The sequence below is a fragment of the Heliangelus exortis genome, chromosome 5, assembly GCF_036169615.1.
Source record: "Heliangelus exortis chromosome 5, bHelExo1.hap1, whole genome shotgun sequence".
NCBI classification, from domain to species: domain Eukaryota; kingdom Metazoa; phylum Chordata; class Aves; order Apodiformes; family Trochilidae; genus Heliangelus; species Heliangelus exortis.
The window spans coordinates 38,035,029-38,051,626 of NC_092426.1; the positions used below are offsets into that span (position 1 = coordinate 38,035,029).

The 16,598-nt window shown below is 40.0% G+C and overlaps 1 protein-coding gene across 5 annotated transcripts in view; it reads left to right on the top strand.

The window, feature by feature from the left end:
• The window catches only part of INO80 (INO80 complex ATPase subunit), a 73,000-nt gene that overhangs the window by 49,354 nt on the left and 7,048 nt on the right, over window positions 1-16,598 (top strand). For all 5 annotated transcript variants that reach the window (XM_071744732.1, XM_071744733.1, XM_071744736.1 and 2 more), the window contains exons 27-30: window positions 3,904-4,031; window positions 8,339-8,433; window positions 12,756-12,828; window positions 14,448-14,606. In XM_071744732.1, the coding sequence (XP_071600833.1) occupies window positions 3,904-4,031; window positions 8,339-8,433; window positions 12,756-12,828; window positions 14,448-14,606 (455 nt within the window). The remainder of the gene's footprint in view (window positions 1-3,903; window positions 4,032-8,338; window positions 8,434-12,755; window positions 12,829-14,447; window positions 14,607-16,598) is intronic.

Consider the following 16,598-nt stretch of genomic DNA (forward strand, 5'->3'; position numbering starts at 1 on the left):
GGGCAGGCACAGAGCATTTCAGAAAGTGACTGAAGGAGCCATTTACAAGGCTGAAGTCTATTAGGTGTCAAATAGAAGGGTAGGTGTGAAGGTCTGTGGTAAATAGGTGACACAAAGAAAAGGGGATGGGTACCTCTCTCCCCTAACCCTGAGCTGTCCTCTCCCAGACTCTGCGTTCCCAGTACCCTGGCAGCAGGCTGAGTTGCAATCACTGTGGGAATCTCTTGAGGCTTTTCCTGTTCTTTGAAAGAAAAATGGTCCTGGATTAAATGGCAGGAAGTGTCTGAGTCCTTTTAGCATCGATAAAAAGCAGTGGCCCCCCTGGCTGTTTACTGTGAGAGCCAGCTAGCTCCTCACTGACCCCATTGTGCCGTGCAGACTATCGGGAGGGGAACCAGGGGTGTCAACTGGAACCCAGACTTTATCTCTCTTTCCTCTGAGTTTTGCATGTCCAGAGGCACTTTTTCTCATTCTCCTGAGAGCAGTGAGCCCAGCTGTAGCCATCAACCAGAGCTCCTGACCGGGGTTATTTTGAGTCATAATAATTTGTAACTGTTCTTCCCAGGCCATATGATCCCACTGTATCCCCTTGTAGATAATATAGGTCCATATCCCTGCCTGGCTGGAAGGAAGGACTTTATTTTCAGACTGAAAGCCACACAATATGATTTTACATTTACTTTCATTTTTAATCTGGTTCTCTTTTCTAGTTTATTTCATACAGTACTGAAGAACCCAAGAAAAGCATCCTAGGGGGAGTTCTTTGACAGTCAGTCCAGCACCTGTATCTTCTGGCAGGCTTAAAATGTTAAAAGTTCCTTTGATTCTGTTAAAAAAAAAAAAACAACAAACTAAAAAAAAGTGCAAAGACATTGTCATTGGAAGTTTTCACCAACGATTAAAAATGGAAAATGTAGGATTGCAAATTTTGGAAGTATCATTTTAAAAAAGAGGCAAACCACTTTTTTCTTCTCCCCAGGGTAAAAGGGAATGAGAAGTTGAAATAAAAGAAACTAGAGGTGGAAGATACTTACCCCCTGCCCCTCTCTTTTGAATAGCTGTGTTTTCTGAAGATGGCATAAAAAAAAAAGTAAATTTTCTGTCACTGATTTCCAAAATTTGTCCTTTGAAGCACTAGGTGGCAGGCTTTAAGCATGCAAAAATACTTGATCTTGGAAAGCACAATAGTATCAAGATAGCCTGCTTAAAGATACCAGGTTAAGTCAAATGGTTTTCTCTTCCAGAGATGAGATCTTCTTTGTTATTTCTGTTTTGCTTTCCAAAATAAAACCAAATTTTTCTTATCACTGCAGTTTGCTGTGATGCTGAATTATCAGACATATTATAGACTGCTAACAAGTTGCTCACTTATGAGACTCTAAGACTATCTGCAAACAAGTTTTTTACTTGTAATCTGCATTTTATAGCTATATTAAAATAGCAACTTACACAATGGAGACCTAAGGAGCCAGCATGTACCATTTCCAGTTACCAAACCTTAATTCTACCTATTGAGGCCCATGTGAGAAGAATAGTTGCATTTTGGTATTGGAAATTCTTTAATCTGAGCCAGCTGAGACTGACTTTTGAACAGACCCTGTTTGTTCTCTGTTTTCTTCCAGTTAGCTGGCTTCTGCTTAATAATCTTATTAGTTTGTCATTTATATCTAGACTTTTCATGGTGCTTCACTCAGTTTTGAAATAGCAAGCTGACCAGTTAGAATAGAAGCAGAATGTCATGGCTGTGTGGATTTAAATGAAAAAATAACATTTTGTATACAGAGTGAGCATTTTACTGTGCAAAGTTTGACTGTTATAGGTGTATTTTAAAGCCAAATAACTAATTTCCATTTTTATGTCACTGCTGAAATTCAAAGTTTGGTTTTCCTTAGGACCACAGCTCTGGTTGGTTTCTGAGTTTTCCTTCCAGTGTTTCCAGTGTCTTGGCTTGGCTCTGTAGTTGAGGAATTCCCTAGGGTAGTTCCTTGTGGTTCAAGCAGTGATGTGGTGCTTGCTTATGGCAAAAGATCACCATCAAACTAGGGGAGGGCAATTTGGAGAAAAACAGTGACTATCTAGATATGCAGACAAGCAAGAAGCTCTCTTGTCTTGGATTTTAATTAATGAATTGCAGGATCATGGCTCTAAGCTTATCAAAGGAGGGGGTATTCACAGAACTGGCCTCTAGTACAAATACAACAGCTAATTTCAACAGATACTGACAACTCTTGAATTTTTTTTATTTTAGAAAGCAGGACTGTTACCTGGTTCTTCTGATGTTCTAATGTAGATCCCAGCATCAAGTCCAATATTTACATTTAAGCTAAAAGATATTTCTTAAAGATATCTTGATTGAAAACTGAAGTGATTAAGAATCTGTTGTTTTTCTGGATAAAAGTGTTGCTGACTTTCTGTACAAGTGGAAAGTTCTCTTGTGCTGTTAAAAACCTTTGTCCCAAAGAACAGCCTTTAGAAGTGCCAATTTGCTCTTTGAAAAATTTAAATAGATCAAATTTCTGGACTCCCTCATTGCAGAAAAAGCTATTTAACATTTAAATATTTTTTTTCTGAACACTTCCTGGTTTTTACATCCTGGTTTTTACAGTCTTTCTGAAAGCCATACTGAACCTGGATGTGTTATTTCAAAATTATCTTTTGAATTAAATTTAGAAGAACTACTACATTCCTCCTTTTCCTCAGCAGACCCCTGTCTGTACATTCAAGAATCAAACTCAGCCCTCTGTGCCACGTCCCTGCACTTAGGAGCTCATGATCTGTGTTGCCTGCTGTGCTCATAAGATCTTTCCAGGAGCTGTTGTGTGGCCTGTACTCCCCTGTTCCACTACTATAAACTTGGTTTTAGTTGTATTAAAACACAAGGTGCTCAGCTGATTAACTTTTAATTTTTTATATTAAAAAAAAAAAAAAAAAAATCAGAATATGAAGTGCGCAGAAGTGCTACCTGCTAGAGGTTAGAGAATGGTACCTGCTAGACATGTTGAAAATATTTGGGTTCTGTACTAGGCTGCACCATCTGCAGTTGTCAGCTTCCTGTTTTGGCTGTAAACATAAATTCGGACATCCCAAAGAATAAAGAATCATCACTGAGCTTTCCAACAGATAATTTTTTTGGAAGAAAATTTCTCTTCATCCTCTTTCAACAGTTATGTATTGTTTATCGAAGTTTATGTACAGAATGTACAAACAGGAAGGTCTCTTTCCTGGAAAATACTGTATGAGTAGTGCTGAAATAGAGAGGACATGAAGTATAAAATCTGAAGTGACTTAAAAGATTGCAATCTGGAAACATTTTTTAAACAAAACAATCAAAAAAAAAAAAAAAAAAAAAAGAGAGAGAAAAAGAAAACAACCCAAAAGCAGAGGGCAGGGAAGAAAAAGAAAAGTTAAGGCAAGTGCTGTGAAGGAGCTGTGATTTTAGTGACCAAGAGAACTATTCCTCACTTTCCATGTTGTTGTGGGGTTTGATCCTGAGTGTGTGGCAGGGAAGTCTGACACTCAGCAGCAGATTGCATCAAATGTCCAAAGGAGAGCATTTTTACATGTGAAGTGGAGAAAAAATTTCAACTGCCAATGCATATTGTGGTGATTGATCTGGTCAGAATGAATTTTTAGAGGAGGGAACTAACTGTCCCCAGTTCTCTTGAATCATTCTGTAATAAGATTTGCCAATGGGTAGGTAGATTCATGTCCTCCTGTCCTGCCCTGCAGAAGTTACTGTGAGCAGTGTGATTGTGTCAGCCAGAAGGGATGTTGGAGTTTCTTCAGTCACAACTTCAGGGGATATAATGTGGTGAAGTTCTGTTAAAACTGAAGTTGCTGCACGTGGCTGTTTTGGCTTTATTAGTTACCTTCTTTTTTTTTTTTTTTTTCATCTCTTTTTAGACAAAGAGAGTCTGATAACTGACAGTGGAAAACTTCATGCTCTGGATCTTCTGTTGACAAGACTGAAATCTCAAGGACACAGAGTTCTCATCTACTCCCAGATGACACGGATGATTGACTTACTAGAGGTAGGGCTACAGCCTACAGATTCTGAAGATTCTGTAGCCTAAAATTCTGAAGATGCAGATGTAGAAATGGTATTTCAGAGAAACTACTATAATTTGGGTGCAGCAAACCTGACATCAAATAATTGTACTGAAGGACACTGAGTAAAGGCAGTGAGAGCTGCCATACAAAACTTAAGGTCCAGCCTAGAGTTATGCTTCCACCAGTGTACAGTAGCAGACCAATAGAGGGAAAATGCACAGGGATAATGATACTTCACAATTAGTGTCTCAGTATTCAGCAGTTTGGAGCTCACTGGCTTTCTGAGCCAGATTTACCTTCTGTATATTCAATAATCCTGAATGGAGTCTTTGTAAATTGCCATTTGCCCTGCCCTCTGCTAAGAGGTTGCATGGTTTAATTAGTCTCTTTTGTTAGTTTTGAACTCCTTCCTTCTACTTTTGCTTGGCACCCATGTGTCCTTTTGGAAGAAGGAGGAAAAGCAATACTTAATTTAAGATTGTTTATGTTGCTTGCAATTTCACAGACTTCTCCTGTCCTTTCTGTCATCTTTTTCATGTGCAGAAGTTTGGCAGACATTAATAACAAGAGTCTCCCTGGCATATAAAATAGGAAGAAGAAAAAGCCTAATCAGTATTTGATTAGCAACCATGCCACCAAAGAACTAGTCCCAAGAGACATTAGTAGGAGAACTATGAATTGGGTTTCCTATTGATAATACTTATAATGGTTAGAAATAAATACTTTAATACTCTTGGCTTCTGTTGAAGACAACAAAGTTTGTGTTTTCAGCTGGGTCTAAAGTAAAGGATATTTTGTCTCAGTCCCTCTGTCCCTTACTAGTGAAGGATTAGTAGTAATAACCTTCATATAATATATATATATAAACTACATATGACTAAGTCTGAATAAGAAGATAGGAGACAATGTACTTCAGTTTCAAAGAATCAATCCTGGTAAAGTTTGCTGACTGTGAATACATAGTAGGTGGGAATGTGTTTGCATTTGGCAGTATAATGTCAGTAGTGCTAAAACATGGGAATGCTGTGGTTCTTCAGACATCAATCCATGGGCTACCTCAGTAGTCTTTGATAATAGGATCCTACTGCCTTCTCCACAATAAAGTGGAGGGAAAAAAGAAGCTGAATCAATATCTGCCTAAATCATGAGCAGGAGTGCATTTCAAGGTCAAAATAACAATTCATAATCTGAATTCTGGTTTTGCTGCTGTGAGGAAAACATGGTGGTTGCAGCTCTGCATTTTGGCTCTTTGCCCAGGATTGCTTTGCATGCCACTTTTTGTTTTGTTTTTTTTTTCAAACATTGGACACGGGGCATATCTGACAACCCTGCATTGGTCCTTCTATCTTTTTTTAACATCCCATTTTAAAAGCTTGGGAACACACCATTTTGCTGTTCCATTTCTTAAGTGCTCATCTTTAATACTACAATATGTCACCTACCAAGTCCTCTGTTGTTGTTTCTTCTTACCCTTGTACCAGAAGTTTGAGTTATGCAAGCTAAAAATCAAATAAGGACTCAGTTGGTAGGAAAATCCTTGCAAAACTTTTGTAGCAGTAGATATTTTCTTTTCCTGACCCGAGATATAAAAATATATCCCCTCTGCCTGCTTGAGTATGAAAGAACATAACATGTCCTATGTACTGTAACCCTATTTTGACTGTATCAGTGTAGCTGTTAGGATATCATATTAATCTAATTATGCAGGGCAGAGAGCACGAAACACATTGTTAAAAATTCTATAAAACTGTGTTTATTTGATTTAGCTTCAGCTGAAGAGCTGCTGCTTAATTCAGCCATTGCACAATGGCAGATACAAAGAGGGAGGTTACTTTCTTTCAACAGAAGGGGTTAAATTCTAATGTCAGTAATGTGACTTCATGCAGAAGTGTGTTTTTATACTTTTTGTCATGTTTGTTTTTCTCAATGTCACTGCTTCCTTCTGTGTGGGAGAATGCCCATGATTTCAGTGGGAATCAGATCACATTCATGTGATGAGGGCTCAAATTATATTCTTCATGAAGTAAAATGTTTTAGTTGCATGCTGCCAATGATGTGTTGGTTGTGTTAAAACAGAAGAGTACCCAATTTGGTCTGTGAAATAACATGAAAGAAAACATTGTATACAGTTTTTGGGAAAGCATCAGTATCAAAAAACAGTAGAGCTTTAACAGCATTGCATTCTTCCCATACTTGAGTCATTCTGTGTTGTTAATTTTCTGTGTAAGAACTCTTTTGCCATGGTCACTTCCACTAGTTCTTCTAGATTGGTGCTTTTGGTTGCTTGGTGACCCCTAACACTAAATAATACTGTCAGGTAGATTTTTCAAGCAGGTCTAGTATAAGTCTCTGAGATTAAAGGCTCCCCATGAGGCTTCCCCTGCCCCTTCACTCCTTGTGGCAACTAGAAAAATGAGTGGTGTTCAAGTGCCTTCCACAATTACAGTAGAGTCTAAGTATATTACCACTTAAATAGTTTCTTCACCATCAGAGTCCTCTTTTTTTTTTTTTTGTACTAAGCTAGGTTATGGGGCAGGGGGGCAGAAACCAATGAATGCCAGGATTACAGCAGAATAGCTTATTCTTTTGTAATTTGTGTCCTAATTGAAATGTCTGAGGTCTGGGGAAAGGATAAATGCACCTGATCAAGTAAAAGAAGTTGTTTTTCATTTGTGTTTAAGTTTGTTTAGAAGACACTAATGAAGAGGTGGTAAATAGTGAGATGAGGGAAGACTAAATCAGAATGTTGGAAGGTTGAATCATTATAAAGGCAGGTAAAAAAATTATTAATAAAGGGAAGAAAAAGGACCTTGGGGTATAAGAATTGCTCAAATCTAGAGAGAGGTCCCATAATGCCTAATTGACAATCTTATTTCTTAGGTTTTAGTAGGTGACAGAAACCTACCAAAGAACTAGAATAAATCAATAGTAAAATAGGGTTTGAGTGGCCATGTAGTGAAGTCACAATGCTCTGCCTTTTAGATTTCTGTTCTTGTACTCAAGAAATCTTTTCAGCCATGAGCTCTGCTTTGTAGAAGTAGACCAAATGTGACTTTGGCCATTTCCACTTCATTAATACCTATTTTTCTCCTTCATCTGCCATACATGGAAGCTTCTTTCCACTACAGCAATCTTTATTCCTTATAGCATGGCAGATCTTTCACCTTCCCCACAGTAGTGAAGCAGAACAATAAAAGCAACAATACCACTGAGGGGCAGGTGAAAAGGAGAATTGAGTGAACATTACTGTCAGAATGTTCATTAGAGTGCAAGCACTGCCATGTCTTCTCACAGCACATCACTTCTGTATCTGCTGAACACTACAGCTTGGAGCAAGATAAATCCAATAGTTCCTGCTGCTCAAGCTCCATCTGTTTCCTTTCTGTCTTCATTTGCAGTCACAGCATCTCCAAAAGCCACATGCAACACCTAGGGTTAAATCTAAGAAACATAACCAGTAGGAGTTGCATCTGGTCAGCCAAGGATCAATTGTTAAAATATCAGATTTTTCTCCCAAAGAAGCTTTGAGCATATCTGTATAGACTGGAGAACTTTCTACATAAATAAAATTTTATTGATAGTCAGAGAGGCATCAGAAAATGCTGAGTAACTTGGAGTGTGAAAAATGTCTCTCATTGGAAAACAGCTTTTGCCTACAGCATTCCTGGTTAATGCCATTTGGTTTGTGTCCCAGGCAATGGTTTCAGTTCTGCTTGGCATGAGCTGTGGGCTGACACACCAATTGAATGTTCAAAGTGTTCTTGTATGCAGTGAGATTCACAGGCCCTGTACTGGTGAGATAAAGTGTGAACAGACGTTGGTGTACAGTACCAGGTTTTTTAAAATCACTAATCAAATAGTTTGGAGAGAGAGAGCAGATACAGTTGGTTTGTTAGGAAAGTTTCACTTACACAGTTAAAGCTTGGGATATTGTAAATATTTAGACTTGGTAGAAAAGAAGCTTCTGATTTTAGTGATTTTTTTATTTACCTATTTATTAATGTAAAAGAGCATATTACCATAACACTGTCTGCAGTGAAGCAGCTGCATCCCCACCTCTGAACCAGAATCAACATTTTCTCATAAATGAAGTAAAAACTGACCTATGACTGAGTAGCTTTAATATCTGAATTTCTATTATTATAAAGAATGCCTACATAAGATTGTTTATAGCATATTTGTTGATAACAGGATATTTATTTAAGTAGCAATTCTGCTTTTATTTTTATGGAAGAGTGGAGATTGAACAGGTCTAAGAGCAGCTGTTACTCTGATGTGTTCTTTGCAGGAATACATGGTTTATAGGAAACATACCTACATGAGATTGGATGGTTCCTCAAAGATCTCTGAACGAAGGGACATGGTAGCAGATTTTCAGAACAGGTAATGTATTTTCCAGTATTTCTGGGCAAAGTTATGTGTATGCAGAGAACTGGTGTAAGATGTAATGGAAAGAAATGAAATCAGCTCCTCAGTTACCATTCCTGATATCAAATGGATTTGGCTAATCTGAAACAATCAGAAACCACCACAAGGTGGTTTGCTAACCAGGAGTTAATATCAACTGGTGTTGATATTAAACCCAGTTGTATTTAGGCTTTTGTCACCTGTGAAATAGTATTGGAAGCAATTTTAGTGTGTCCACCTATTGTGCTTCTTGCCATTCCAAGTACACTGTTGCTTAAGACACTCCATAGAAAGGCAGCAAATGCTCCTTGGTTATTACATGCTCTGACAACTAACACTGAAGATGAGATTTGTGGTTATTAAGTTTACTTTTAACCATGAGATATGGCTTGATAGGATGTCACTTTGCTATGGTAGTTCACAGTAAGGTTGGCCCTGCACGATGTGAGCTTGTAAGAAGGTTACTTTGCTCTTTCAGAAGAGTTAGGTTCGTGGGTTGTTGATTACTGCAGGGTTAAAGCAGCATTTTAGGCTAGAGAATAGCCTAAATAGAGAATAGCTGGGGAGAAGTGTTGATCAGCTGGAAGGCAGGAGGATTCTGCAGAGGGACCTGGACAGACTGGAGAGTTGGGCTGATTCCAACGGGATGAGGTTCAACAAGGCCAAGTGCCGGGTCCTGCACTTTGGCCACAACAACCCCATGGGGAGCTCCAGGCTGGGCACAGAGTGGCAGAAAGGGACCTGGGAGTCTGGATTGCCAGGAAGCTGAAGAGGAGCCAGCAGTGTGCCCAGGTGGCCAAGAAGGCCAATGGCATCCTGGCATGTATCAGAAACAGCATCACCAGCAGGTCCAAGGAGGTGATTCTGCCCCTGTGCTCAGCCCTGGTGAGGCCTCACCTCGAGTACTGTGTCCAGTTCTGGGCCCCTCAGTTCAAGAAGGAGATTGAGGTCCTCGAACAGGTCCAAAGGAGGCAACCAAGCTGGTGAAGGGACTCGAACACAGATCCTATGAGGAGAGGCTGAGGGAGCTGGGGCTGTTCAGCCTGAAGAAGAGGAGGCTCAGGGGAGACCTCATCACTCTCTACAACTCCCTGAAAGGAGGTTGGAGCCAGGCAGGGGTTGGTCTCTTTTCCCAGGCAACTCTCAGTAAGACAAGAGGGCATGGTCTTAAATTGTGCCGGGGGAAGTTCAGATTGGATATTAGAAAGAATTTTTTCACAGAAAGGGTGATCAGACATTGGAACGGGCTGCCTGGGGAGGTGGTGGACTCTTCGTCCCTGGAGACATTTAAAAAGCGACTCGATATGGCACTCAGTGCCATGGACTGGTGACTGTGGCGGTAGTTGTTCAAGGGTTGGACTCGATGATCTCTGAGGTCCCTTCCAACCCAGCCTATTCTATGATTCTATGGTTCTATGAATAGTCCTTGAGTTAGCAGTACCACAGTATCATGGCTGAAGATAGAAGGGGAAATCATAAAGCAGTCTTTCAGGCTGTTGGTCCATGAGGCTTAAATACCTGAGGGACTGTTGGAACAATGAGTCTTCCAGTGAAATCCTCAGAGCAATCAATAAAGCTCAGAAAGATGTGCTAAATATCTCAATTAAATGAGATGACCATGCAGTACCTTTCTCCCTCTTTCCAGGTGTCATAAACAGGTTCCTTGCAGGTTATGGTGTCCTTCTAGAATCCTGACCTTTCTTACTTTTAAGATCCTTTAACCAAAAGCAGTGAAGAAACTGTTTTTATTGATGAACATTACTGGTTTTCTTAATGAGTAGAACAACAGAAGAATAAGGAAAATTTGGCAGGAAATACCTTTGTGATATACACCAGCCAGTCTAAACAAGAATTCCTATTAAAATGTTAATTGAGTTCCTTCTATACATAATTACCTTATGCAAAATATTTTGAGGAAAAAAGAAACTGAGACTAAACTATCCTGCAGGGTGCTGAAAACATGTAATTATGGAATGATAATGTGTTCCTGTAGTCTGTGGCACTGCCCACTTTCTTTCCTTCCCATACAACATTTCCAGAAGTATTTCACAGCTGGATGTTCAAGTGACTGTATATATGCACCCTCCACTATTTTTACAAGAGTGAAAAGATTTCCTGGCCAAGGATTATCTGTGTTGAGAATAGGCACTTGCTGTCTGCTTTGTCTTTGTACTTGCAAGATCCAGGCCTGAGGCTGACAGCTTGGATTAATTTCCTCCCAGCCATAGCTGCCCATAGCTCAGTTTGAATTTTTATGCTCTTAGATTTTGGACTGCCAGAAACTTGTCTAATTTTGAAGTTCTTGGTTGTTTTTTGTATGCATGTGTTAATTCCTACTTCTCATAATTATTTCTGGTGCCTGCTTGTAGTTTCTTTGAGCAGGGTAGGGGGGAAGCTGGGGGCAGGAAAAAATCTCACATTAAACCAGAATGAATTATTTGAGAGCCTGTTGATCCAGCCTTGCCATCTACTTGTGAATGCCTTGAAGTTTTGAGTCCTGAGAAAATATTTTTACTTGACCTTCAAGGATATGGATTCCAAAACCCAAAGTTTTTTACATTTGTTGTGTTGGACATGTGTATGTGTAATAGTATGCAATGCACCCACACTTTATTCAAGAAGGCAAGGAAACCCCTTTAGGTTTGACTGGACTTCCAAGGGCATCCTACACACAGTCAAGAAGGAAATGGCCTGGGCAATAGTGTATGGACAGTGTGGTAACTAAAAGACTGTAGCACTACAAGAGTGTTCTTTCAGAAGACCTTGCCCTGTCACTGTTAAAGTACAGTATTTCAGTCTCTTTGCAGTCCATACTGGTCATGCCTGCTTTGGTTGCATCAGCCTCTTCACAGATCCATATGCTGTTAAACACTTAAAATCCTGCTGACCCCTCAGTGGCACCCGTGAGGTTCACAACATCACCAAAAATCCTGGTTTTGCTGTTACCACCTAAGTTTTCATTACTTGCTCATCCTATGTATCAGCCTGTCTCCTGTATCTCCTGTGTGTGCAGTGTTAGAACTGCCACTGAATCTTAACAACTGTGGCCATTTTGTCTGGCTCCTCAAGCTGTAGCTAGGGTTTAGTGCACTCTTACAGGTATTTGCCCCATCTTCCTCAGTTATGCAGAGGATTATTAGGCTAAGAGGATGATTCCAAGTCAGGTATTGGGATGCCACATCTCTCTCTTAGCAGGCAGCATCCCTAAATCTGGTGCCAGCAAGTCTAACCCACAGGGCTAGTGTGACTGTATTAGGGATTGTGGATCTCTCAAGGAGTTGTTTGGAGATGGCTTTCCTGAAAATGTGTAAAATGACAAACCATATTCTATTTGAGCCTTCTGTCTGGAGAGCCACATTCACCAGAAGCAACTGGTTTGTCATTGAATTTCATGCAGCCTGAGCAATCCCAGGGAATGCAAATGTTAGTGCAAATGGAAGATGCTCCAAGTTGGGAAGGGCAGCCTGGGTGCAGAATTAATGGAATTCACTTGGACACAGTGTGTTTCAAGCAATTTAAGTTAGAGTAAAATTTATGACTTTTTTTGTGCTGTATCTGATCAGTGTTACTGTCTGCATAGCCATCCCTGTTTTACACATTTTAGTGTCAATTACAACTGAATTGTTATATGGATATCAAAGTTCATTATCCCTGTTTTACAGATAAGAAAAGTGGATAAAAGAGATACTAGAATTTTTCATTTGAATCAGCCAATACAGTTAGGACTAGAATTGAGAAGGTCTTGGACTTCTGTTTGTGCCAGTGGACCCTTGTCCTTTTCTATTAGATCTCTCTATTTGCCAGTTGCTAGCTTGCTTTTATACAAGTATTATTCTTTCTTTTTTCCCCAGGGTTTTTTTGTTCTGTTCAAAGCACCAAATTTAGGACAAAACTTGCATCTACAGTTTCAACATTTATTTTTGTTTCTTTATCAATTGAGCATTGTTAGGGCAAGATTTTTTTTGCACGTCGATTGGTTCTGTGAAACAATATATTGTTCTTTGTCCATATAAAATCTTAATTTCCAATGAAGGCAGGATAAACAAGCCCTGGTTTGTTTTGATAGATATTAATAAGCTGCAATGTTTGCATGTTCCAACAGCCCTGATTTGTAGATTGGCTTCTCTCTCTCATTCATATGGTTCTTTTCTTGGCCATGAACAGCACAAAATGTTCTCCAGTGTTCAAGTCAATAGAAATAGCCCTGATCATTTTATATAGGTCAAAAATTTACTTCTGTAGTGATTTCTTGTTCATTGTGCACAAAATAAGGGGGTTTTCATCTCTTTCCTCTCCAGGAATGATATTTTTGTGTTCCTGTTAAGCACAAGAGCTGGAGGCTTGGGCATTAACCTTACAGCTGCAGATACGGTAGGTGAAGCTTGGTAAAAAAATATGGAATAAAAAGTCAGCTTACTGATGTTTAGTTTTCAGTACAAGTATTTCTTTGGTTTTCCTGCCTTATATGGCTCCAACCACTGTTTTTCCCAAGCTGTTTATCTCATGCCTCATGATTTATGTAGGAAAACTGGTGTTTCTGTGGGAAAGCTGGCACTCTTTTAGCCATGCTGATCAATGTTTTATAGTACTGCCATTCACATAAGGAAATTGCATATCCATGTTGACTTTGCTTGTATTCACAATATAATGGTATCTTGATGATAAAGTTGTGGAATTTTGGGCACTTTGTGTTTGGTTGCAGTTGGAATCATGTTCCTTCTCCCCACATACTTTAGGAAGGGGAATTTTGGTCTAGAAAGGAGTTGGGTGTCTGAAGGGCTCTACAGGTGCAAGTGACACTTTCTTACAGTGAATGCTGTTTCATGTCTGACCTTTGCTCTTAAGGTTCAGCTGCAAAGGAGTGAGTAGAACATGTATTGGTTACCCTTTTTCCATGCACTTCATTTTTCCAATGAAGCAATGCCTTTAAAAGTACCAAGTCATTTACAGCTGAACATTAGCTAGCCAGGACAGATAAATTGATTGCCCCCTACTTACCAAGGTGTAAAGCCATAGTGATTTAGGTGAATTACAAGGATTTGCACTCTGGAGAAGCTGCTGCTTATCACAAGGGAAAAAAAATACTGATTTAGATGAACCATTTCTCTTCAATAACAGCTGTTCTTGGTTTCTAACCCAGTACCTTGTGTGCATGGAGATTTAACCCCAAGACCACACAAAACCAAAGATCTCTGAATCAGAAATACTACTTTTTTTTTTTTTTTTTTTAATACCACATCATATCTTGTAACTTGTAAGAAATAGAAAGAAAGCAAGGATCTGTAGGATTTTCAGGATTGAAAAGTTATCTCAATTAGAGTTGCTTCAACAGAGGAAATAGATGGAAATACAGGCATGATCCTGCAGGCTCCTTGCATGAGCATTTTTAGTTCTGGGTTTTTTTATAACTTTCTGAAAATTTGCTGCCTACAGTGTTTTTCAGTGTTTGTTTTATATGCTCACTGGGCATAAAGTACTGTTGTAATGCTAGGGTAATATGAATGTAATGTGGCATTTCAGGTTTTTGTAATAAAAGCACTGGACATGTTAGACTACACTAGATTTATCCAGGTTTAAAAGAAAAAAAAAGGGGGGGGAATATTACTTTTCATGTGAAATTCTCATTTGATGGGTTTTTTCTTAAGGTAAGTAACACTAAAATGGGTTTGTGATATGGTTAATAATTACAGGACAGTGGTTTAATGTTTTGACAAACACAGGAATTTTGTGCAGATTTGTTGAAGAAAATACCAAAGACCTTCTGTGGAAGTTGAAAAACTCACAGTGTGAATTCATCTGAAATGTAACAGAAAAGACTTCATAGGACTGGGTAGAGCTAGGTCAATACAGCCTGCAACGTGGGGGTAATTTTGTGGAGTGTTATCACACAGAACTTTTGCTTTTATCAGTATATTGCATTTCTGTTTGTTTCATCACCAGGTGCTCTAAGTGTATGGTTTGATTTAATCCTTTCTGGTGTTCTTTTGCAGGTCATTTTCTATGACAGTGATTGGAACCCAACAGTAGACCAGCAAGCCATGGACAGGGCACACAGGCTGGGCCAGACAAAACAAGTCACTGTGTACAGGCTGATCTGCAAGGGCACCATTGAGGAGCGCATTCTGCAAAGGGCTAAGGAAAAAAGTGAGGTAGGAATAAAGAAAACATCTGGAACAAAAAGTTACAGAAACAGTACCAGAAAATACTTACCAAAATAAATAAGGAAACAGAAGAAATATCTGTAAGGAGACAGAAGACAAAAAGGAATGTCTTTGTTCAAATAAACCTGTCTGTGTCCCTATAACAGCAGCATTATATGAGCTAGGAAGAAGCTAATTATTTATAATATTGCCTGTATCAGGAACAGCGTGGCCAGCAGGTCCAGGGAAGGGATTCTGCCCCTGTGCTCAGCCCTGGGGAGGCCACAGCTTGAGTCCTGTGTCCAGTTCTGGGCCCCTCAGCTCAGGAAGGAGATTGAGGTGCTGGAGCAGGTCCAGAGAAGAGCAAGGAGGCTGGGAAGGGATCCAGCACAAGTCCTGTGAGGAAGGGCTGAGGGAGCTGAGGGTGTTGAGGCTGGAGAAGAGGAGGCTCAGGGGAGACCTCATCACTCTCTCCAACTCCCTGAAAGGAGGTTGGAGCCAGGGGGGGGTTGGGCTCTTTTCCCAGGCAACTCTCAGCAAGACAAGAGGGCACAAGAGGTCTCAAGTTGTGCCAGGGGAGGTTTAGGTTGGACATTAGAAAGAATTTCTTTCTGGAGAGGGTGATCAGACACTGGAATGGGCTGCCCAGGGAAGGGGTGGATTCTCCATCCCTGGAGATATTTCAAAAGAGCCTGGATGTGGCACTCAGTGCCATGGGCTGGGAACTGCAGCGGGAGTGGATCAAGGGTTGGACTTGATGAGCTCTGAGGTCCCTTCCAACCCAGCCAATTCCATGATTCTATTCTATGAATATGACTTCATGAGAACTGTTTCTTATGGTGGAGACTAGAGCTTCTGTCTTGCTGTGTCAGGGCTAATGATTCCTGCTATGTTATATTATTACATCACAGACAGTTTTTACTTTTTTAAATAAATTCGTAAGGTACTAAAGTGAAAGTTACCTGAGGCATGAGGGTTGCCAAAAGAGCTCAGCTGTCCTGCAGCATCAATTAGTAAGTGTATCAGAAACCTTAAATTTCATGACACTTTACTGTGTCACGATCCGAGTTATTATTTATATTTTGTTTGCGAGGAAATTTCAGCCACTACTCATAGACGACGCGTGAGTTTACAAAAATAACCAGGCTTTATGATTTAAACAAGTTCAAAGGATTTATTTAGGATTTATACAATTAGTTACTTTGGGGAGAAGAGTCGTTAAGAAGAGAAAAGAAGGAGGGTAATTAAGATGTTACCACTGTCCGCCGGCCTTGGCCTCTGGCTGTGGTCGGGTGCGTAGGGTCTGTCGCTCCTGCCGCTTCTCTGTCCCGGAGCTGAAGCCGAAGTGCCGAGAGAGGGGGGGTCTAGAAGAAAGCCGCCTCGCCGCTTTCCGCTTGGGCCTTCAGAGCTGCTTCCCGCCTTTTTGCGCCGAGCTGGCTGGAGTTTGTAGTCACAGGAGCTGCTTCCACGTGTCCTTCTGAGCTGCTGGCTCCACCGAGCTACTGGCTGCTCTGAGCTGCTGCGTCTTCGGTTCTTCTGGGGCGATTTTTATACAGGAAAGAAAAAGGGGTCCCTTTTTTTGCATAAGTCCCTGATACATACAGATTTCCCGACTTCCTGGAGATGAGTCATCCTTATCTTTTAGTCTTTTTGGGTGTCCTGCTACCTTCATTGTTTCCATCATGCACCAGGAGACGACCTGATAAGTATTCTTATCTTTTAGGTGTATGTCAGGCATATGGTGAGGTAAACATATGTTAATTGACAAAATGTTGCAACATAGCAGGGAGAAAGAAAAAAAAAAGATTGATTCAAGAGACAAATTTTTGTATTTTTAAAGTGTTTACATCAACTGTTAAGAAAAAATTCAATAAAAACTTCCTTTGGTACCACAATATACATCATTCAGATGTTTTGTGTACTCAGGGTTTCTTTCAGTTTTTGAGCAATGAGGATCATGGTGCTGCAGCCACTGAAGCATCTCTTGAGTACATTCACATT